Below are 24,315 nucleotides of genomic sequence, written 5' to 3'. Positions count from 1 at the left end.
CAATTAAAAAAAAATTAAAAAAAAGACTTCCATCATCTCTTTTTCTTTGAACAGACATTACCCTTGAGATTCTGTAATGGACTTAGAGCTCAGAAAATATCAGAAAATAACTTTTTTTATGCAGCATCCTTGTAGATGTAGACCTGATGGAAGGCCAGGACTTCTATTAATGTTCAGAAGCAAGTGGCAAAAAAACAGGACGCAATTACCTGCAAAAAGCTTGCCAACCTCTTATTCAGTGTAAGGTACATAGTGTGTCAGAAAAGCAATGTCAGGGTTTCAGTTGCCATATTTCTGCTCAGGAAAGCACACAATGATAGGGCACGACATGATGTTATTCTTAACAAAGGTTTACATAGGTACAACAATGAGGTAAGAACTTTTTTGTGTCTAGATCTGTGATGTGTTCCTGTGCTGCCGGCTGTACACCCCTAATGCACCGACTGTACTTCCCTAAAAAAGCAAGCTATCGGTTCGTGGCACAACAGCATCAGGAAGGTAAAAGAATGGCGAACAAAAAAAAAAAAAAAACTAACACACTCTCTGAACCTAGAGGAGCCAAAACAGAACAAAACAGATTTCGATTACACCCAGCACTTGAGGAACACAACGAGGGAGGAAGGTAAGGAAAGTTCCATTCAGCTTGGTCACATTGTGTGTGTGTGTGTGTCTGTGTGTGAGTGAGTGTGTGTGTCTGTCTTATGTGAGATACTGTTCAGCAGCAGCATCACACTGGAGCACGTTGAGGCTCTGTTCCACAAGGTCCTGACCAGCAGTCCTGATGCTGTTGAGTGTCTTTGAACTGAGCCTGTGACCAAAGCCTATTCCTGTCCTCTGGCTCTCCTCTCTGCTCATCCATCTGTTTCCGATTTTGGCCTTTTCTTTGTTGTGGAGTGGCACCATGGGAGCTCTGGGAACCTAACAAGGCAGCAACCCTCCTCCTTCTCTATCCCCCGTGGCCTCCTCTCCTCAGTGGCATCCACTCCTCCTGCTTCTCGGCAAGACGCCTCCTTAGTGTTGAGGGGGGGTTGAAGTGACCAGGGATGCCAAGGAGCCCCTCCCACAAGCCCTGCTATCTTCTCCTGACCTGCAGTATTTTACCCTTCTCATCCCCCCACCCCCCCCCCCCCCCCGGTCTCTCGGTTTGTCAGCACAGCCACAGTCGTGGATCTACTGCCTCGCTGAACCTTCTCCACCACTTTCCCCCACGACTGCTATTGTTGAGGGGAAAAGAAGTGAACCTCCAAAAGGTCCAAGACATGTGGGTCCTTGTTCACACGTGATGGGAAGAAGCGTAAAAAGCTCACGGTTGAAAATGATGGCACCAAAATGAAAGGTGAGAGGAAACTAAAGCAAGATAAAAACAAACAAACAAACAAACAAACAAACAAACAAACGACGAGGACAAAAAAACAAGAGGTGGACAAAGGCTTCTCCCAGGGACACGCTGCCACTGACAACAGTGGTGTCACGAAAATACTGGCGCCGTGGGGACCTACCTATTCAACCACAAGCATCGCTGCTCTACCATTCTCTTCCCTCTCCTGCTTCTCTCCCGCTCTCTCTCTCTCTCCTCCCTGGCCTCTCCGAACCAAACTCTCCGAAAGTGCAACATAAAGACAAACACTTGTGTAATCACAGGAGTAGGGACGGGGGAGCATGGGGGCAGGGGGCAGGGGGGAGGGGGGCCTTCCTATCAGGACCCTCTTGCAGCTAAATAACTGAGCGCAGTTTGTTGTTTGTTTTTTTGTTCCCTATTGGCACTATTTTTAATTTTTTTTGTTCAATGCTTAAGTGTGGTTGCTCCTAGTTGCCGCCTCGTGCGGACATCCCTTCCTCCGTCGCCACATTGTCTGGTTTTTTTTTCGGTTTCATTTGTTCTTATGTTTTTGTTGTTGTTTGTTTGTCTGTCTGTCCTTCCTCTGGTCTGACAAAGCCCACCGTCGAGGCCGGGGGCAGAAGGGTCCTTCAGCCGGGCAGGCAGACCTTCCCGGCGAACAGCAGCCCCACTATCGTGAAGAAGATGGAGAGGACGAAGAGTACGTACGAGGAGCCCACCACCGTGTTGTTAGGCAGCTTGTACGGCTGGCCCCCCACTTCATTAATGTAAAATCCTATCGGGAAGATGAGAGCAGCCATACAGAACAGGATCACTGCGAAGAGAGAGAGAGAGAGAGAGAGAGAGAGAGAGAGAGAGAGAGAGACAAACAGGCAGAAAGAGGGGCAGAAGTAGAAGATGCATTAGAAATACTCTAAAAAAAAAACATCAACACACATTAGCACAGCTGTCCTGTCTGCTAAAAATGGATAATTGAAGATTTACACGACCTAGAGCCGCAGAGTTTTAAGTACTTCCTAGAGAGCCACTGGTCAGCGCGTTCACCTCGTGAGTCACCAACCTCCCGAGATTATGATGAAAAACTAAGCGGCACATCTGGACAAAACGAGGCCACCTCCTAGTGCGCATCCTTTCAGGACGCTCTAAAATGGTTTGTGTCATTCAGCCGAGAGAACAGTTGGCGATAAGTGCTGGTAGTTTTCCCCCCTTTCTGCAGCTGTCAGAAATGAACGCAGTGATGTTTGGGAGCTGACAGCTCTTGTATCTGGATGCGGAGAGGAACAAGACAAGACAAGTTCCCATCTACGAATGTCTAATTACACAGGGAAGAAACTCCTCCGTCACAAATTACAACCTCCGAAATGAAATATGTCAGCCCTATCATGGGTTTGCTACCAGACAGTTGTTCTCGCAAGTATTGCGTGATGTCTCTCTAGGGCCATGTCTTTCATGCTTACGCAGAACACAGTTGAGCTTGACTATTTGGCTGGGGCAATCCTACCTGTACATAGCCACAGGTTATTTTGGCATTACAACAAAAGCATGTAGCAAAATAATGACTTTAATTACTCTCTTTCCCAATCAGCTACCTACAAGACCTATAAGCACAGACACAACAGGCTGGCCAGTGGAGGACCAGCTCCTTGGTGTTTTTCAGAGGCTGTCGGTGATGGTGAATGACTACACACATTTATCCCAATGTCGGGTAGGTGCTGAAGCTTTCAGGCCACAGAAAACAGAAAACAACAGAAAGCAAGTGAGGTCCTAGCCAGCTCCGTATTTCATTTCAATGGACCCATTAGTCAGAGGGGAAAGCTTTTCTCCATCCCCACCCCTCTCTCTCTCTCTCTCTCTCTCTCTCCCTCTCCCTCTCTCTCTCCCTCTCTCTCCCTCTCCCCCTCTCTCTCTCTCCCTCTCCACACTTCCAAACATCGATTAAAAAACACCCTTGCGAAGAAGACAATGGTGGGCTGGACCAAGGCAGAGAAAGAGACAGGCGAAGATCCGACCCGCTGAAGTGGCTCCATGACAGATGGGGCCATTAACAGCTGATTTCAGGAGAGCTCTCCACCGAGACAATTTCATGATTCCCCACTCAGGAAAATGTCTCACCTCACTCACACACACACACACACACACACACACACACACACCGGGGGGCACATATGGCCAAAGAGATGTGTGTGTGTGTGTGTGTGTGGGGGGGGGGGGGTTAAGGCAGCTATTCACCAACTTCAGAAACACATCTTGATATCAATGACTCTCTGTAACTGCTATATGTGGATGTTATCCAGTATATGCGTATAAACATAGAACACTACACTTTCTTTCTAAAGTTATGACAATTAACATAACTCAGCTCTCAAAGTCTGTGGAAAACAGAGAGGAGAAGACAGAGGAGGTGCGTGACGTGAGTATCGGCACATTTCCTGGGTCTTACATAAATATTTGACACAACCTGCTATTTTCTGCTAGCGCTAATGAGGGGAGTATTTTTAAACGGCTGGCCTTTCCATGGGACATAGTGGCCTAGTCTTTATTGCTGAATGAATACATGTCTGGATGAATGGATGGATGGATGCTGTCTGGGTAACTAACCAGCAAGGCAGTGGCCAGACAACAGCTAATATTGATGTCTGTGGCTGCCAAACATGCCATATGTTTGCCCTGCGCCAGCCAGAACCACAGCGGCAGCTATGGCACCCCCAGGTCAGCCAGGAGATGGGGGGTGGGGGGGTGTGGTGACCTGTGTGGCTGTTGAGAGGTGGGGCTGGAGGTGAGCTCCAGTCCCAGCTGGGACAGTGAGGGGCTTGTGCTGCCCTCACAAAGCTGCCCTTTCAGGTGCTTTGGCCCCTGGCCAACGGTGGAGTTCCAGCACTAACTCAGCCACCTGTGCCGCCCCCCTCCCACCATCACTCACTCACTCACTCACACACACACACACACACACACACACTCACACACCACACCTTTCCCCCACTTTCCAGACCCAAACAACTTCCTTCATCTGCCCCCTCAACCTCTCGCACTCCCAAAAGAGCCTCTTAAATGTCTTTGCAAGGCTGCTCATCCCTCCCTGAGATGGTAGGGACCCGATTCTGTGTTATGACATTCTGTTAATACCTTGGAAACAATGCCAATATTTGCTTAGGCACCAGCAAATCCTCAGTACACAAAACAAAATCGGACACTTCAGACGTGACGCTTCATACACGACTGCTGCTTACTCGTGGTTTCTGGTAGGCTCGTCGGTCAGACACTCAACAAAATTAGTTCTCTCCTTATCGGGATGAGGATGACACGTCTCATCTTTGAGCTCATTTCTGGTGCTGAAAACAGCAGGTCTTTGCTCGATTTAATGGCCCCCGTCCACTGATTATAGGTGACAGGAGAGAGAGAGAGAGAGAAAGAGAAAAAGAGAGGGAGAGAGAGAGAGAGGCCCAGAGTACTAACGAGAGAAGCCTGGACACCAGGGGTCACTGGGTTTCTGTTGCCATGGCAACGATGTGACTGCGAACATGACTCAGAAAATGACTTCTTTATGCACTTCCCCTCCCAAGCGGAGGGAAATTGTGTCCGATAACAAGGTGTCCCTGGCGTCCCTGTTGCCCACCCCTCCCCCTCCCCCTCCCCCTCCCGTTCTCTCTCTGGCTAATGTGCTCAAATCTACAAAGGTGTTAACAGCCTCGAAACGAAAACATCCATTTTGCGCACAGAGCTATAAGGCAGAGTGTGGCTAACTCCCACCACAAACACCTCCACACAGATGCTTCCTCTTATATCGGGCTTGGCAATAAGGTGGAATGAGATGAGGATGTTTGCTTAAAAAAGGTACAGTGAGCAGTTTTTGGAGTCAAAAATGCTACGCTCGGATAGATTCTGTAATACTACAACCAGAAGGTGATGTTTGTAGTCAAGAACATGACCGCTTTCATAGCGCCAAATGCTGTTTGTTTAAACCTAAAGCACTGATTACAGGCTCAATTTTGCCAACACTTTGGAAATGACAATATTAGTGTACTTTTAAGCATACAGTAATTTCCCACATATAAGCCGCATTGTGTATAAGCCGCAGGACAGTGTTTTATGCAAGTTAAAAGAAACAAAACCATATTAACACCATATTAACTGCCCCCCTGTATTAACCTCATAGCTGAAGAAATTTTGCAAAATCAATGTATAAGCCGCGGCTAATAGTGGGAAAATTACGGGTACTTTTAATTTAAGCGTCTACCCCTGTGGCCGCCCCCCCCTGGAAGGGTACTTACTCCCGGTGAAGGCGATCCAGCGGGCGTACTTGGTGGCCTCCCGGCGCCAGTGCGAGGCCACCAGCAGCCCGCAGGTTACAGTGAGGGAGATGATGCCCATGATGATGAAGAAGAGTGTGGTGACCCACTCGGGCGGGAGCCGCGGCGGGATGCACGTGCGGTCGCGGCCGTGGATCGTCTGACACTGCCGCACCAGCCCTACCGTCAGAGCGCCTGAGGAGAGGAGAGGAGAGGAGAGAGGCGAGGAAGAGGGAAGGAGGAAGAAGAGGAAATGCATTAAAATTAATTATTGAACTGAATAACGTGATCAGTTAAGTCAGGTAAATAAAGCCAAATGAAATCGAAATCTACAGCATCCAACTCGGGATGCAACTGACAATCATTTTCATCGATTAATCTGTTGATCATTGATAAAATGTCGATTTCAGTGTTTCCCAAAGCCCAAGATTGTCCTCAAATGCCTTGTTTGTGTCATAGATGTCATAGAGGCGCAAGTAAAGCTGAAAAAATCTAGTTTAACAAGCTGCAATCAGAGACCTCTGAGGTATTTTCCTTAAAAAACAACTGACATAAAAACAATAAACCAATTACCAAAAAGGTTGGCCATTAATTGAATAGTTGACAACTAATCACAGTCTGAGCTCCAGCTCCCATTTCATAACTGCGACAGTAAGGAGGCATGAATTTAATCAGCCTGTTGGACCATTGTGTGAGGCAGCTCCTGCTCATTAAATTAGGATGTCATCTCATTGTCTCCGACACATCCTGGTTGCTCGCTCCCCGTGGCAATCAGAGCTCCTGGAGGAGCTGTTGCATCCCATAAACAAGCAGCTGTGCCTGCAGCCATCTCCAGGAGAGGAGACTCGCCGCTGACTGGATTAAGTGCTGCGCCGCGGTTTTTACACAGCGACTGGCGAATAAACGGAGTCGGCGGGGGAGCTATTGAATACAGTTCAGCACAGTACACTTCAGCGTGGCTGTTTAGACCTGCGTCTTGGGTTTTTTAACTTGTAAATAGTACACAGCACTTCCACAGGGGAGGCCTAAGTGTGACCATCAGTTAGCTGCTTTACTTGCAATCTGGGCTTAACCATCAGTAATTATCAGCCAAATTACACCGTCTCCACATTCACCTAACTTTAGCAGTAGGTTCTCTGTACTCATGAAGCCCAGGTTCTTGTCTGCTTTTTAAGACACTGCCAAAGCAATCAGCGCAAGCAATGCAACACTGTTGCATTACTGCAACCCGTCGGTCTGGTTATCCAGTTTGGCCATGAATATATAACCACCAGCATAATCAGACTGAAAACTATCTTTGCTCCCTTCATTTCATTTGTTCGTCTTGTATAATACCAGCTCCTAGACATAAATATCAGGGGAACGTCTGAACGCTACAGGGGCTAGCCGCTACATTAACGGAGAGTGGCATCATGTCACAGCTGGATGACTGGACAGTCCCTTGAGGACAGATCTGTGCATTTACTTTTACTCCCAAGTGATTTTGATGGCAGGCAGACAGAACCTTCCAGAAGCTGCGCCTCTCTTCCTGTCAGAGCTCCAGCAGCTCGCAGGAGAGCACGTGGAGGAGAGAGGAGAGGAGAGGAGAGGAGAAGAGGGGAGGAGAGAGAGAGAACGCGAGGAAAGAAAGGGGAGAGAGAGGACAGGAAAGAAGAAGGGGAGAGAAAGAGCACAGGGAGAGAGGAGAGAGGAGGCAGCACGCAGCCTGAGAGCACTGAGCATGTGACAGAGCCAATCACTTGATCATAAGCACCCTTTCAAGAGCGGTGGAGCCTCAGGCGATGAGGGCTGTGCTTGTCCCTGTGTGTGTGTGTGTGTGTGTGTGTGTGTGTGTGGCCTTAAGAAGAAAAGAGAGAGAGAAAGAAAGAAAAAAATAGAGGAGCGAGCAAGAGAGAGAGTGGGAGGAGAGCTTGTGACTCTGGGACCATTGATACAGGCCTGTGGGGTCAAACCTCAAAACCGCCACCACCATTGACACCAGGTCACAGGCTACGGAGAGATAAAGGAAGCCAGAACAATGGAGCTGAAGAAAAGGGGGGGGGGTCCAACTCGCAAACTCACAGGCCGACAGCACGGCTCACAAAATCTCTCTCCCCGACACTCACACACTCACTCCCTCCCTCTCTCTATCTCTTGCACACACACACACACAGATTCCGACACATGCAGTGTGCACACACTGGCTGATGATCTCAGTAAACAGAAGATGCACACTCACATGGCAAGAGATTTTTCACTAGATAGCAACATGACGTGTGCGCGCGCATGTGTGTGTGTGTGTGTGTGGGAGAAAAAGTATCTCTGCTCCGAGTCACGACCGGCGGAGAGGGAAAGAACGCTTAAGAGTCCATTTTCTCCACACAACTCAATTACTCCCACCATCTGGGCCCTGTTCTAAAGCTGACGGCCATTGACATCTCCACTTGCGACTCCGCCAGAGAGCTCCAACAGGATGCACTGAGCCTATATATAGGACGTACGTTTGGCCGCTCGTTTCTCTGTAACCAAGACTGGTAGAAACCGAGAGAGTGAGAGCGTGCGCGCACATGCGCGTGCAAGACGCTTTTTAAAAACATCATAATTATCCCACGCGATAGACCTCTCAGCACAACACACCATAGTGCTCCTCAGCATTATCCTGCAGGCCTCTCTTTGTGTGAACCTGTGTGTGCCTCCAACACGGGGTGTTCATCGCCATGGAACAGATCGCTTTTAAAAACGCGAGTAGCCTGGCATGCAAAGGGCAGATCCTATCAGTCCATCAGCATCCCTGAATGGGAGGATTAGGGGGTGCAGAGGTGATTTGTATTGAGAGTCAACAAGCGCCATGGAGACAGAAGAAAAGGATGTCTTAGGATGTCTCAGCAGCAGTGCAACTGGAGTGCTGCAATGTCAACATGGTGGCCCAACCCTTCCTTCAGCGCTATCGAGAGAGCGCTCTCTCTCTCTCTCTCTCTCTCAAACACACACACACAAACACATACACCCAGCGCCCGCTTCTCTGTCTGTGTGTGTGTGTGTTAGCCCTCCAGGAAGGAATGTTTTGATTCCATTTAGGTGTGGTGCATTCTTTTTCTGCTCAGCAGGAAAATTCTGCAGGAGCCAGGCGTGAGTGAGTGGGTGAGGGACGGACAGACGGATGGATGGGGCCCTACTACCCTCTGGTCACTGGGAGTGAGAGGAGGGCAGCCGACTGGACGAGAAGGCAGAGTATGATTCTTCAAACTAACACCCACACACACACACACACACAAACAATGCATGCAAACAAACATACGTGCATGCAACACACACACACACACAGAGTCAGACAGACACCCACACCACCTCAGAAAGATTGGGAAAAGTGCACTCTTGTCCGCATCTCCCGTAAACAAGCTCCCACAGGCGCCCCGCTGGTCCAACCTCCTACCGTTTCACAACTTCTCTGCAAAATGCCAACGTTCAAACCAGCTGGTGCGCAGCGGCAAGCCATGGCAGACATGCTGGCGGGCACCCCACAAGACACAGGCGCTTGAGGGATGTCAGACTCCGACACACACACACACACACACACACACACACACACACACACACACACACACACACACACACACACACACACACACACACACACACACACACACACACACACACACACACACACACACACACACACACACACACACACACACACACACACACACACACACAGATCTCACTCTAAACTGTCAGGAGGCTCCAAATGCAGACTCAGGAGCACTGCAAGCACATCACAAGTGAACAGCTCTATTTGGGATTTAAAGTTGAAATGCCTGCAGGCCAAAAGTTCCTTCCCCTCCACAAAAAGTGCAGAGTTGCAATAATACTCCTGTCATTGTTTACAGGAATTTGCCGGCTGAAATGAAATGTTATCACCTGCAATCGGATTTCCCACGACAAGTTCCAACATGTTGCTTTGAGTTTCTCACACAGCCCAGGCCCAGAGCTGAGAGGCGAAAGAAAAGACTGCTTCCTTCTAACCTTCCCAAAAATAAATGTTAAACAACAGGGTCTGTCCTGCCCTGGGATGCCCAGGCGTCGTGATCAAATCGCCCCAGTTCTCCACTCTCACTAGCTCCTTCCCTCCCCATCCCATTCTCCACCTTCACAGCTTCGGCGGCGGATGTACTGTATGACAGGAAATGAGGCGGCAACGTCTCCCTCTGCGGCGCGCTGAACAGGAAGTCCTCCTGGGAATGAGTCAAGCGGCTCATGAACTCAGGTGGGTGGTGGGTGGTGGCGGGGGGGGGGATGAAGCGAAGATGGCGGGGAAGGGGGGTGGGGGTCGGAAGGCGGCGGATCTGCAGGAGTCAGCTTACATCACTCAGCTCTGTGCACCACCAAATGTGTGGGTGTGATCAGTGTGTGTGCATAGAATGCTCTCCGCAGAAACACAGCCTCTAACGCACACAGACCGTTTTGAAATGCAACATGTCTGTTTGCTGCGAGGAGATAAATGCTTCTTAGAAATTAGCCTGAATTATGCCAACACCAGACCACAAACTTAATCAATTAAGAAGGCAATCAAAAGAATTAAAAAAAAAAAACAGAAAAACATGTTAAATGTAACCTTTACGAACGACTACATCATTTCAAGCCTCCACTCCCTGTTTAAAAGGAAAATATGTGCATTATCCAGGGTCCAGACTGCACATTTCCCCTCACTTCCCCCCTCCCCCTGTTCATCATTTGATAAGCAGTGGTGCCCCTGGAAACACACAGACATTAGGTGTGCTTGTCTCTCCAGCCCATGGTGAGTTTGCTGCTGAATTGTTCATCGGCATTTGGCTTTTTAAGAGCAGTGGGCGGCCTTGGCATTTCTTCCTGGGGGCAGTATTGTTTTCGCTGTGAACACGAAACTGCTGCCTACCGTACCAAATGAAAATAAAAAAATACTGTTGATGGGAAAAAACAACAACAAATGTATCGTTAGCAGCCGTATCAGGCGCTGCATGAATCCTGGTAAGCAGAACAGCTCCACACGCACAAAGCAGCACCATGATCATCAATCAGCAGCTGATCTGATCCATCCCAGCGCAAACCACCGCGACGGAAACGCGGCTCTGTCGGCTGTCGGGCTTTATTGTTTTGTTTTTGAAAATGTCAGAGCCAGCCCGCTGTGGGAACGGCAGACCTCTCAGGGACCAGGACGAAGCCACTCCTCCACTGGGCATGGGTTGGAATTTTCATGCCGGCCTGAGGTTTGAATTTACAAGGGGAGGGAAGGGAAAATAGAACTCCGACGTCAGAGAGAGGGTTTAAATAGCCCGTACGGATTTAGTCAGGTGTGTGGGTTGGAACACGGTGAGCCAAAACTCCACTACAGTCCTGTCACTGTTGAGAACCGGACAAATGACAGATACTCCTTTCCTGCAGTCATCCACCTCCTCTCTCTCACTGTCTACTGTCTCAATTCAATGATCTGACTGTGCTGGACCATCCAACTCAATCATTCAACTCTGACCAAAGTTTATGCACTGTGCACTGTACGTTTTCAGCACTATGCACAAGGAGACAAGGAGGAAACCATGACAGGGCGCCCTCCCTGATGATTGAGAGAGGAGTGACCTTCGTCAGGAGGATGTGCTGCTGCTGCTGCTTTTCCTGGCGATGGCACTAAGCCGGTAGCGTGGCTTAAACTTGAAAAAGCCAGCAGAGGCTGCAACAGATTGGAAAAGTCCAATGTTTATTTATGGGAGTCATAAAGCTGGCGACACTAATGAAAATGTTAAGTCAACCCCTGTGGAAAATCCCTGGAGTGCAGGTAAGGCTGGCATGTGTGGATTTAAAGAGATCTGTCACTGAGCTAGAGATTTCAAAACCTACAACACATTTGGTCATGTAGCTGGGAGTCAAAAAAAAAAAAAAAGGAAAAATCAAGATCCGGAATGCTAACCGAGGCAAAGTGAGCTGCTCAACGTGCAAGACTAAATGTACAGCTTTCCGCGGACAAATTGGGTGACAGGAAAAGTTGACAGATCCCACCCGGCCGGCAGACAGCGCCTCAGAGAAAATTGCCCTGTCTGCGCTCGCTCGGCCTTTCAAAAACTAGACGAGAGGCTGGAAACACCACCCTCTGCCTTGCTCTCCACACAATCAAGAGAAAGGGAGACCACAGCCGAGGGGGCACGGGTGCCAGAGCTGTTGACACACACGTGCGAGGAGTAGTGTGAAGTGCAACGCGGACGGCCTTTCTTCTATCACTGACAACAGGAAGTCCTTCATCTCTATAGGCACCTAGGCTATAGGAGACATCATCACTATAGCCAACACTGCACCAGCGTTTGACTGTTTGAGAGGCGAGAATGAGGGGTGGGGGGTGGGGGGTGGGGGGTCCCACATTGCTGTGGTCTCGTTAACCCAGGTCTCTGCCCTTTTAAGATAAGAATGGATTGCTGTGGCCGGAGCAAGGACATGCCAGACTCTCTCTCTCGGAGAGTTCAGTTATTCCTGGAAGCCCATGCCACTCAGTTATGATGAGTCATCATGGTGGGACTGGTGGTGCTTACACAACCAGCAGAGATGAGGTTAACTAAATATGAAAATCAATTCACAGTGGCTACAAACAAGGACCCACCAGGGGGCCATCAACAGAGACAATTATCCTGTGTGTGCACTTCAACAAACAGCAGGCTGTGCGGATTCAAATCTATTTCTTCCAGTATGCCAATATTACACCTAACAACATGCACATTACTTAGTCTGTTTTCAGCTAAAAGTCACCACACATTGCCAGTTCTTCTGGAGTTGCCAATTCATGACACATGCAAACATCTAAAAGCATCACCCTGACAAGTGCAGGAAGGAATGCCTGCTGAGGACAAAGTCCTTTCATTGTCTGTGCTTCCTGAAAAACCAAAGTGGGATGTATTGATACTCTGGACCATAGAAAGCCTCCCTTTTGGAAATAATAAGCAAAGCCAACCGAGTCTCTCATTGTTCCTAAAATGAACAACAGAAAGCATAGCTTCTGTTACACACAGGCACAACTGTTTGGCCCTTCTGGCTGCCTTCACAAAACCCTGTTTGAACCCTTCTTGACCCACTTACTAAGCAGTCGTGAATAAGGAACAATGAGACGCTGACAATCAGTAGCTCACTGTTTTGAAGGCTGGCGTAAAACATCTCCGTGCTATAGATAGAGATGTACCAGACATCACAATAAACGCCATTATAGATAGGCTATTACTGATGCTTGACCTCAGCGCACAGATGACGTCGCCTACGCTATACACTATCCATAAAAGTTATATGGTCTTTTATAGACCATCATGACTATCCCCACTGAATTTACATATTAAAAGATAAAGTATATAGTGTTGAATGGCACAACAGTGTATGGCTATTCTCATTAAAAAACAACCCGAATGAAGCTGACATGTAACGTTGTTATGGTAGGCTAAGGCTATCCTCATCAAAGAGGATGGTGCCGTGTTCTTGGGGAGACAAAGGAGGATGCTAATGCACAGAGCAGCAGCGGGATCTTATCTTTGTTCTGGGGATTAACTGACGAGCTGAGCGCACACGGGGTTGCTCTATTCGCAATTAACCTGGGCTCTTTAGAGTGAGGACACGGCAACCTTGCTGGATGCTGTGAGGGCGGCGGAGTCCGCGAGATCCAAGGATGCACCGGAATGGGAGGAGGTCCCACTTTCACCATTAGCCTAAAATCAAAACATACCTGCCGACTCGCCCGTGTTGATCCAGTCAGGGTTTGCAATGCTAGCAATTGCAAATATGTCTGCGGCCAGGAATAGACATCCTGAAATTATGGTGAGTTTATCCATCTCAGATGAAGTCTATTTGCCTTGAGATTGGAAGGTGAAGAGGACACTTCAGACCAATGCAAACAGATGAGAGTCGACCCCTTTCACTGAAGATTTTACAGGGTCTGTCTACCTAGCCCCGTCCAACAGGAGCCCAGTTACAGGCTGAGTCTTCCCTTATTTTCAAGCCACATTGCGGCGCAATACGGCTCTCGCATCAACGGGAGAAGTTCAATACGCCTTCCATTTAAGTGCAGGTGAAAATACGGTGTCACATATCCGTGGGGCCGGTTTGGTCCTGAGCTGTACTCCAAACGAACAGATCGCAAAATCTGAAAGCGTGGGCCCAAGGCTCCAGCTTCTCTTCTGGTAGATCCTCTACACAGCAGCGGCAGCGGCGGCAGCAGCATTGGGTAACTGCAGCTAGCCGAGCCGCTAGTAGCTGGCCACTATTTCTCCACAGTCGGGCTCCGTGTGCCGGACGGCGGGCCTAAACGGACTTGACGCCCAAGCACCCATCTGAGCGAGCGACGAGAATGAGTGATGAGAAATACACGGTTATGGCGAGACAGGCGTCAATACAGGCCGCGATCCTATGCACAGCACCATGTCCTTGTTTTCAGCCCTCCCGTTAGACAAGCGGAGCAGTCCTCTTGCTTAATCATGCCCCCTTTTCCTCCCCTGGAAACGCATCTGCACGAACTAGCAAGGCAAAACTGGTAGCGTTTTCCCGCACCACGTAGAGAAGTAAGAATGTTTATCTGCCTACGGCGTGAATTAACTAAATCTGTCTGAGCACGATGCGTTAAAGGTCTCTCCGACGCAACTAAGCAATATATGTAGCTACCGATCCGCACCAGCTTTCTCTCCCAAGCAAATGACAACGAGAAGCAAACGCGCACCCCCACGCAGCGCGATCGTCAGACACAACAGCTTGCCAACCTCGCGTTCGGTGGGCATTTGATCTCGCGAGATGCGCTGTCATAGAGGGCAACATTGTAATAATGATAATAATAATAATATTAATAATTGTATTGATTAAACAACAATCAGAGATGCCTAATCGGTGGTATATATTTTGGGCTGTTTATCAAACCATTTTATCATAACTGACTCCTATATACAGTAGCTAAAAACATACACACAACGTTTCTGATAGGACAGTGAGTCCAGCACAGCCAAACAAAAGCATTTGCCATTACTTGGGGTGATCTGATTTATGAGATTACATTTAACAATTGAACAGTGTCACCTATGAGTCAGCACAGAATTTAGTCAACGGCTTGGAACTGAGTACATTGGAATGACTAATTTGTTTATTAATGTTTCTTTTTTTAATAATCTTGAAAATAAAATGGTAAAGACATTTGTCTTCCCTCCCTATTTTCCCATAAATAACACTGTTTGAAATGTCATCAGGCAACCATAGACTACATCAGTCATACATTAGCTAACAGAATAGATAAATTGTGTGCACTGTGTGCATTTCCTTAGTCTCTGTAAACACATATTCCATCACCATTATACACTAGATCATATTATACATAATAACAGTGTCAAACTGTATAATGTAATTATATTACAGCTTTATTTTTCAATTTATTTAGGCTCTTCAAAGACATTTTGTACAATCAGGTTTCTTTTCCAACATGTCCTTTGGTGAAGCTTTACAACCACATTTTAAACTGATTTTTAAGAAGAGCCTTGTGGTTCTATTTTGATGCACTCTCTTCAACCGCACTATTGATAAAGGTTCGGGCCTGAAATACATTTTTAAAAATCGTATTGTACCACGAATCATTGAAATTAATGTATATTAAAAAAAACAATTTCCAACCCATTAAAAAAACATTATTAGTCTGGACACAGTAGAGCTGAAATCAAAAGCCTCAACTGTTCTTTTATTCTTTATATACAAACGGACCGGGGCTGGGGAGAGACACACACAAACAAAGGGAGAGAGACATGAATTGGGAATTAAATCCACATGAACTTCAGTGGGTGAAGTGTGGGAACACTGGCGGATTCAGCTCTCCTCTAATCGCCCCAGGATGGGTCTGCCAGTAAACTGAACAACAAAGCTGTAAAGTACACTGTCGCCAAAGCAGGGAAACTCACCCCCCCGTCCCCCCCCCTCCCCATCCCAACATCATCAGCACTGCAGACATGATGAAAAGATTAAATCGTCATGCGAATGTAAATGTTTTGGTAAGGCATGTGGAGGAAGTTAAACCTTCTAACTGCGGCCGGGTTCCATGACAACTTCAAAAAACCAACCCGGGCAGCATGTTGCTAAAAATGGCGACTGCTTTACTCGCTTTTCGGGGTCTTCTGCTTGTTCTGCCGTTTTTCTTGCTGTATTCGTTTCTGCCTGTAAAGTTCCCTGTAGTGCACTTTCTTGGGGTTAAGTCCGTACGCCCTCAGTCTCTGCCTGCTAAACTCCCTGCCGCCCAGTTTGACCTTGAAGGACCTGGAGAGTAGCCGTCCACCTGGGTGCCTGGGCTTTTTCCTAGGCCAATTCTGCTTGTCCACTTTGGGTTTGGTTGCGTCTTCGCCGGCAGCCTCTGCCCCCGCTACCTCCTTATGCTCCTGCTGATTGGGCTTCTTCTTTTTGGGGACCAGGAACTCTTCTTCCTCCTCCTCTTCCTCAGCCTTCATCTCTGCTAAGGCTTTGAGGATGGATCCCTCAGTGGTGTCGGCTACTGTGTGACTACACCCAGCATCCTCTTCCTCCTCCCCTTCCTCCTCCACCACCTTCTGCCTCTGTTCAGCATTCTTCATCCGATCTCTCCTCTTCTTCCCAACTTTTCCCTTAGCCTCCTCTTTCTCTTCCCTGGATAACACAAAAAAAAAAACATTAGAACCTAGAAAAATATGAGCAACAAGCTGACACTGAACCCAAACAAGAACTCCAGAAACAAAGACATTTTTGTTGACTTGTCTAGGATGTTTTGTTCTTCTCAGTCCCGATTCCTGACTAGAAAAGACATTTTTGCTTTTGCTTGAAGTAGAGAGGCTTGAGGGCTATTCGGTGCACAGCACATCAAAGACTCTGTGAAGGGAAACAGGGAAAAGTCTGATACTCACTCGGAATAAAGGGAGACAAAGACCTGCTTCTTCTTCCTCAAATCTTGGGCCTTGACCTGGTAATTCTTCACATCGCACAACTCATCTTTTTCGGGCCTGACACAGAAAATTCAGGAATAGAGACGCCTCAGTCAGACAAAAAAAATATTTTTCTGGAAGCCAAAAGGATCTAGGTGTCTTGTGCTCTCAGGAGAGGTTATTTCTGAATGCCTCCATCTTAGAGGAAGACTAAAGTCACAGAGACTTCGGTACCTGTACATGCAGGTCTTCTTCAGAGAGCACCAGCGGTTCAGCTCTTTCTCATCTGCTGTCAGGATCTGCAAGGAGGGAGAGTGGTGCATGTTGACAGTGGTGATACACAGGGTAAACTTTTCAGCATCGTTTGCAGGGCAATGTTGATGGCTGTTGAACTGATGATCATGTCATTGCCAGTCATACTTTCAACCAGCAAAACATCATGAAGTTAAGCTTGCAAACCCAGCCAAAGGCAGATAAACATTGGCCATTGAACAGTAACTTCTTTTCAGATATTTGTCAGAAAAGTGGAGAGAGCAAAAAAATAGGAGCATAATGATTGTCTTAATAGACAATAGGCTGGGTATCAGCACATCCGTTAGCAGTAATATTCAGTCATCATAACATCATTTAACTTTACTCTCAAATCAAGGCAACTACGAGAGCAATGATCGCAAACGATAACTGAACATAACTTAGTCCTAACTGCTATACATAGCAGCAACTTCAGCTAGCTAACATGTTGGCCCCGAAGATGAATTTGGTTTGATATTGGATATCATCTTCCTTCCACCCATTTCCCTATCCCCTTGTCCGCTCAGAGAGAAGATTACTGTCCTCATACCCTGGTCAGAGCTTACCCCGGAGGGAGCAATACCAGGTCAGACACAATCAAATCTCATCAGTGCTAGACCGACAATCTTATGCCACTGCTGGGATTTGAACCCATGCACTCCTCAACCTCATGGATTCTAATCCAGTGGCTTTACCCATTGCTCCACAAGTGCTCCACTTTGATATGGGCAATGGCACCATTCTCACCTCATCAGTACTCAGGCCGAAGTCATTAGCGACCACTTCCCTATAGCGGAACCTGCAGGGTTGGTCATCTATGATGTCCTCATAGTCCAAGCGGTAGTATTCATCAAGGTACTGTTCAAAAGACTTATCCTCTGGAATAAAACAATTCATATAAATCACATATAAATAGCAGATCCATGGCAAAATTAGCATAAGCATTCTCTGATATAATATTAATTCTTGAAACTAAATGTATGTAATTACATTTCCATTGCAACTACCAACACAAAACAGAAATGTTTGTGGTATATAGTCAAAAATATATATATATTATTTTGACATAAGCCAATGCATAATTTTGTTGGTGCTTGCTACAACAGTACACTTACTTGGATCAAACACAGGCTTGTCTTTGGAGATAACCTCAGCGAAGTGGGACACCTTCCTCTTCTTGCCCATCAGGAGATCATCTTTGGAGAGCTTCTGCTGCTTCTTCTTCTCCTCTCGCTCCTTCTTCTTCTTCTTCTTCTTGGCAGGCTGCTGGCTGGGGTCATAGTCCGCATCCATCTACACAACATCAGGTCACAGATTTAAGATCATATTTAAAGAAAATACCAGGCTATGCTATTGTCAAGTGGGGCACCCAGGAACATGATGTGAAAAGAGAAGACCTGATCCATATCTGGATGGTCATTCAAGGGGACAAAGACATGGTGACCCTCTCTACCTTGTATGAACATTTGAAGTAAATTGTTGTGCGAATCATAATACTGAATCAAATCCTATACTGGTCACTATTGAGTTGCTCTGAACTAAATTGTTGTGTGAATCATTGTGCAAATCCTATACTGGTCACTATTGAGTTGCTCTAAACCAGGCATCACCAAATGGCGGACCGCGGTCCGGGTCCGGACCCAGTGACGCTGCTGTCCGGACCCGTTGAAATTGTCGGCCTAATATTATCAAAGAGCATCGTCCGTAGCCAAGCCAATCAACTCGATTGTTTACCTTTCAGCAACAGAGAATAGGCCTAGCGGGAGAGAGAGGAGATGAGAGAAAATGGCTTGCTCAAAAATGATGGTGAAAACCGAACTTTTAAAGATGAATGGACGGACGGACCAATACGTTCGTGCTGCTGTGAATATGCGCTGTGAAACTGTGGCGACGTTAGCGTGCGTCACTGAGATCAAACACGGGTCGTTAGAGGAAAGGTACACGCAGAAGTCCGCAGTGAGGGCAAGTAAAACTTGAGAAGCACTCCGAGAGCTAACAAACAGACAAACAAACGCGAACCCCGATGAAAACATTACTTTCCTTGGCGGAGGTAGGATAATAATTATCAAATTGAAAGCACACTATGACAGGTCTACTCGTGTGATCACGCATGCATGTACAGGCAAATTAGTGTTCGTTAAAGATTGCGTGGATTTTGATGCAACACAAGAGAGCATTTAGCGATGGGACAGCAGCTGTGAATGAGTGCTTAATGCGGCTGCAGAAACTTTACAGATCCCATTGTCCGCTTCAACAACAAGATACAAGAACATCTGAACTATTAGCAGAGGATACTAGAACGCAGTATGCAAAGGTCTTTTTTTCTTTTCTTAAAGATCCACTTTTATTTTATTCAAAAGATTCGGAATGTTTTACATTAGGCCTAGGCTGCTTGAAATAGGCCCTAAGTTCAGGCTGCTCAAAGTTATTTTGCACTTTATATTTATTCTATTCAGAATAAATTCAGTGTCTGTTGTCTGTCTTTCTTGAAATGTAGGCCTAGTAAAGACTACAGTATTGTTTTGCATTCAAGTACCATTCAAGTTAAGACTTTTTGGTATGTTACAAGCATATTACTTTGAAAACACTTGAAATGTAACAATAAATTAAATAGGCCTAGAAATGTACATGCGTTATTGATTTTATTAACTTCAGGGTAGCCTACACTATTTTCAGTGACAATTTAAGATTCGGACCTTTGCCGGGAGGACATTTTAGTAACTGGACCTCTTTGAATTTTAATTGAATACCCCTGCTCTAAACTAAATTGTTGTGTGAATCATTGTGCAAATCCTATACTGGTCACTATTGAGTTGCTCTGAACTTTATACAATTGGTTGCATATGTACAGTACTGAGGTACAACTGCCTTTTGTCATGCCCAATGACTTCACTGTACGGTAATAAAGCATGACATAAGTGTCAGCTGAAGGAGTAAACGCACAATGCAGCTGTTCTTTCTACAGCATGTGTCTTTAAGGAGAAAAGGCACAGCATAGACCACAGAGGGTTTGCTTCTCCTGAGAGGACAGTTCATGTACAAAACACAGGCAACATAGCAGGAGCTCACAATGAAATCAGGATCTTCACAGGTTGGCTCATAGTTTTCAGGCTTCTCATTGCCATACTCCTCCTCCTCCTCCTCCTCCTCTTCCTCTTTACCGGCGCCTTCATCGCCCTCTCCTGTCCAGGTGTCCCAATTCCAATGGCCTGGTGACACAAAATACAGGCCTCACTCACTCACTCATTGGAAAACAATGTCCGGTAAAACAATATTGTTCAGACAACAACAATGGTTCTTACCATCCTCCAGTTCCTCATCATCAAACTGAGGCTTCTCATCCTCATCCAGCCCATAATACTGATCACCGAAGAATTTCTGCAAAAAAACATTATAGCATGAACAATTAAACAAGGCCATAGAGGCCATATACAAAAACCAAGTGATTCTTAACATTAATAGCATTGTACAATTGTCAGCACCAGTATCATCCTAAAAACAACATGTTGCATTTGTGAATACGAGAAACATCTAAGCACCTCATCATCAACCTCATGTACTGAGCCTGGCCAATGTTTATTCACCTAGAGAACGCCCTCCATGGGCCTAGAGAACCTACCGGCAACTCTCAGAAGTGTGAACACGTGAGAACGTACCTCCATGAGCTGGTCGTGCTGCTGCGGGTTGAACTCTCCCTCCAGGTCGTGCTGGCTGAAGGCCAGCTCCTCGTTGCCCGTCACCTCCTGCAGCTGCTTCAGCTTCTCCATGATCTCGCCCCTCTTCAGGTTCTTCAGCTGCTTCAGCTGCTCCCTCTTCTGCTCCTTCTCCTGCGGGGGGCCACCGGGGAAGAGGAGGACAAACAAGACAGGAGGTAAGACTCACGGCACAAAGGGCTTTTGGCTCAACATTATCTAAGGGCTAGTAAGATATGCCATTGTTTGATCTGGCTGAAGTGGTGATGATCTCCCTTTCCTCCCTGCTCTGGTTCTGACCAGCAGGCAAGACATGTATAGCTAGAGCGCTTTTTTTCTTCAATATTGTCATTATGGTATTTGCTGCACAAATAGAGCTTCTCTGTCTAACTTACTAGACAGCATACTAACATATAACAATGTAATGGTAACATACAATTCAGAGGAGAACCGAGGATATACACAAGGCTAACCTAAAGAAATGAAATAATGGGAAAATGGAATGTCTTACTTTTGTCTTTCTGTCTTTGATCTCCTCTCTTTTGCGTTTCCTCCGCTCATCTTTCGTACGGACAGATGTGGCGATGTTTCGAGGGTATGTTTTCACCTGCAAGAAATATATTGGCATTTAAACATATTAACCACAACAACAAACATGCTATGACTTTATGGACAATCGGGGCACTAAGTCACCTTTATAGAATCTGGCTCCTCAAACCGGAAATTGTATTTCCTCTCAAAGTCTTCCTGCTTCTTAAGGAAAGAGTCTCCTTCTTCCTCAGAATCCTCCACATCATCTTGGACCAACTCTTCATAGGTAGGTATCCTATAATAAACAGACATCATCCAAAAATAAATGATTTATTAGCCAAAAGGTGACAGCAGTTTTAATCTAAAGAAATCTATCTAAAGAAATTTACAGCACCATTCATTGCATTTAAGCAAATTAATCTACACAATGATTCAATTACCTACTTAAATATCAAATTCCCAATAGCAAGCAAAACCTTGTCCTGGTCATAAAGACGATGAATGCCTTTCCTAGATATTAATTATCTGAGTAATATTAAGCATCAGTATAAACAGCTGTATCACAGCATTGATCCACACAGAGAAAAACCCATAGTGCTAAGACAGTATGACAGGAAGTGATGCGAGCCCAGTCACCTATCTTCATCATCAGCGTCCAGGTAGCCCTTGTTGAGGACATAGTCCCGCAGGAAGCACTCCTTCTCATCCAGCTGGGGGTCATTCCAGTACTCCTTAAGGTACGACTGCACCAGCACAAGAGCAAATCAATGAATCAAAAGCCAAAAACCAGACCAGGTCACATCACCAGTGACCTCTATGAGGTCTTTAGAATGTTGGTGACTTTGTATGAATCCATTATGGCCTGTACAGACTACACGATTTTTTTGTCTTTCACGATTGTCTTTTAGGATTGACCATGTCAGACTAGGCGACCAGAGAACCACAAAATCTTGCCACGTCTTGGTCGTAAGAGGGGCCACATTACAAGATAATCTATCGTAGCCTTCTCGCCGCATGTCGTCACAGTGTCAGTGTCAACACGGAAGTTGTAGGAGATTCCCCAACAATTCTGAAATGCAACACTTTTGGTCGTAACGTCGTAGGATGTCGCAGACAGTAAATCGTGGGTCGTTGAATATGTTACATTATAAACCGCTTCCTCCTTCTGAATATTCAGACACGACAGTGGAAATTTGTCGGCCACGACACAATCGTGGCAAAATCAGGCTGGAATTGTGTAGTCTGCTCAGGCCATTACAGCCCCTTGATGGAACTGTTGTGACTACCCAGACTCACCATGTCCTGAACTTCCTCCTTTCCCTCCAGGTCAGCCTGCCCCTTTAGCCACTCCACGTAGTCTGCCTCCTCATGGTCCTGATGTGTGCACACACACACACACACACACACATACATACACACACACACACACACACACACACACACACACAGAGAGAGAGAGAGTGAGTGAGTACTGCTAAGGGAAAACCTGTGTTGTTTATGTTGGAAATTTAACAAAAATATGAATACTGTGCTAAGATGTATTGTACATATTTCTTATTGGTGAAATGTGCATCATATCCAAGGTGTGTAAGGTGTTATGCTGCACTACTGAGCAGCTCCTGACCTTCTCCTCTTGGGTTTTGACCCTTCTCTTCAATAACATGCCATCATCATCATCACTGCCTTCATCGCTGTCCTGCATGAATTTGCGAAAACTGGGGAAAGGGATGGGAAAAACACACACACCCAGAGTCACACAAACCACCAACAAACAAATATATGCAGAACTACAACCTCAGGGCTGAAAGTCTTACAATCTGTTTGGGAAACACATACCTGGCTTTTATATCCTTCTGTTCCTGCATGTAACTAGGCGATGCAGCTCTCTGTGAGAAGACAGAATAAATACATTAATATGTGCACCATACACAATGAATGATACAGAGACGCCTCTACATAACCATGTTTACAAATGAAATAACAAGAAATAAGGCCAAGCTCTGTAACCAGTACCTCTTGCATTAGCCTTGAAGCCTCCTCATTCTCACTGTCATCTTCATCTTCATATTTCCTAAGAGCAAAGACACATTTTGAAGAGGTGGTAAGAAAACTCATCACATCACTGTAGCAACATGGTCTATTTGCCCATCTCTCATTAATGGAGTTACATCAGTGCAAGCTGAAATAGACTTCCTCACCCTCCCTTTTCCAGGATAACTTTGCGCTCGTAGTCCCGCAAGTACATTGGCTTTACAGCTGCCTTAGATGTGGACGGCTCCTCATCATCACTGTTGGACCCGGTTCCTATTGAGAAATACAGACAGGGTGTGAACATGATAGGACATTTTAAACTACACCTGTTGATTTGTTTAAGACCATGGTACAAGGTGAATGCACATGCCTTCTCCTGCGAAAAATGTTGCATCCTCCTGATAAATTTTAGGATCTTTCTTCTTCAGCAATGAGAGAGTTCTATAGAAATCCCTCTCTAACTTGGGATCAAGCTCCTGTCAATGAATGTAAACATTAGAAAACAAAACCAACAGAACAGGCATTAAGCCTTTTAACAGCTTTCAGAGGTTTAACATTCAATATGTCCAGCATTCATATAATTTGAGATATTTGATGCTCACCACTTCACTGTCTTCATCGGAAGACGAGTCCGATGTGTCACTGCCATGCTCCTCTTCATCTCCGAAGCGGTCTTTCACTAAAAAAAAATGTATTTCACACCATTACCAGGTAATTTCCACTCAGAAAGTCTACACTCCAATCCACGTAGCTGCTACACCTATCAGTGCTTTCATGCAGTGCGCTGTGTCGGTTTCTGCTGAAGTTTACTTTGAATTTTAAGTCTAACTTTACCAGCTAAGTGTTTGTTTCTCCATTTTCCATTCAAATAACGTTATGTGACAAATTATACCGTATTTGCAAAACAACGTTCTGTTTCAGCCAATCACAATAGGATATAAAAAATAATGGAAAAACAAGTTAGTGGTAAAGCAAGGTAGTGTTAGCACAAGCCATGCTAATGTTAGATGTTTACTGTGACAACTCACGCTTTTGCAGTTCCTCCTTTTGTCTATACTTGTCATATTTCTCTGCAAATTTTGAATTGATCTTAAACCCCGCCTGTCCAGACATCATGTCTAAAGAACCAACTATATTTCAAAAGTTTCTTTGATTTACAGATGGTTCACGGTTCCATTCCGCATGGAAATGTTCTTCTCTTTCTGTCGTGATTCGTGGTGGCCTTCCTGTACTGCTGCCATCTACTGGAGTGG

General features: G+C 46.1%; 2 protein-coding genes and 1 non-coding gene across 3 annotated transcripts; all 3 read right to left on the bottom strand.

The window, feature by feature from the left end:
• Positions 1-1,137: 1,137 nt before the first annotated feature.
• Positions 1,138-14,276, bottom strand: mosmoa (modulator of smoothened a). The gene is made up of 3 exons (XM_062531927.1): positions 13,328-14,276; positions 5,608-5,820; positions 1,138-2,153 (listed from the first exon to the last, which is right to left on the bottom strand). Exons 1-3 carry the CDS (start codon positions 13,431-13,433, stop codon positions 1,969-1,971), a joined length of 504 nt encoding a protein of 167 aa, XP_062387911.1. The 5' UTR covers positions 13,434-14,276; the 3' UTR covers positions 1,138-1,968.
• A 1,011-nt stretch (positions 14,277-15,287) lies between these two features.
• kri1 (KRI1 homolog) lies at positions 15,288-24,278 on the bottom strand. The gene is made up of 19 exons (XM_062531926.1): positions 24,091-24,278; positions 23,665-23,741; positions 23,433-23,538; positions 23,230-23,335; positions 23,045-23,102; positions 22,868-22,917; positions 22,656-22,746; positions 22,328-22,405; positions 21,668-21,774; positions 21,194-21,326; positions 21,012-21,107; positions 20,465-20,635; positions 20,111-20,186; positions 19,878-20,017; positions 17,924-18,101; positions 17,556-17,686; positions 16,752-16,816; positions 16,500-16,595; positions 15,288-16,245 (listed from the first exon to the last, which is right to left on the bottom strand). The coding sequence occupies exons 1-19, from the start codon at positions 24,176-24,178 to the stop codon at positions 15,723-15,725; spliced, it is 2,370 nt and encodes a 789-aa protein (XP_062387910.1). The 5' UTR covers positions 24,179-24,278; the 3' UTR covers positions 15,288-15,722.
• Positions 17,328-17,424, bottom strand: LOC134077672 (Z30 small nucleolar RNA). The gene has a single exon (XR_009938716.1). It is a non-coding gene; the product is annotated as a Z30 small nucleolar RNA (small nucleolar RNA).
• Positions 24,279-24,315: the final 37 nt, after the last annotated feature.

Source organism: Sardina pilchardus, chromosome 3 (genome assembly GCF_963854185.1).
Source record: "Sardina pilchardus chromosome 3, fSarPil1.1, whole genome shotgun sequence".
Lineage (NCBI taxonomy): Eukaryota > Metazoa > Chordata > Actinopteri > Clupeiformes > Clupeidae > Sardina > Sardina pilchardus.
This window is presented reverse-complemented; position numbering and strand designations above follow the sequence as displayed.

Excerpts from the sequence above, each read along its gene's own strand:
- kri1 (XM_062531926.1), bottom strand. The coding sequence starts at position 24,178 with ATGATGTCTGGACAGGCGGGGTTTAAGATCAATTCAAAATTTGCAGAG. Across the intron at positions 20,187-20,464 it reads AGCACGACCAGCTCATGGAG|AAATTCTTCGGTGATCAGTA; the intron begins GTACGTTCTCAC and ends GTTTTTTTGCAG. Across the intron at positions 16,817-17,555 it reads TCGGCCTGAGTACTGATGAG|ATCCTGACAGCAGATGAGAA; the intron begins GTGAGAATGGTG and ends CCCTCCTTGCAG.
- mosmoa (XM_062531927.1), bottom strand. The coding sequence starts at position 13,433 with ATGGATAAACTCACCATAATTTCAGGATGTCTATTCCTGGCCGCAGAC. Across the intron at positions 5,821-13,327 it reads CAACACGGGCGAGTCGGCAG|GCGCTCTGACGGTAGGGCTG; the intron begins GTATGTTTTGAT and ends TCCTCTCCTCAG. Across the intron at positions 2,154-5,607 it reads CTGGATCGCCTTCACCGGGA|TGATCCTGTTCTGTATGGCT; the intron begins GTAAGTACCCTT and ends CTCTCTTCGCAG.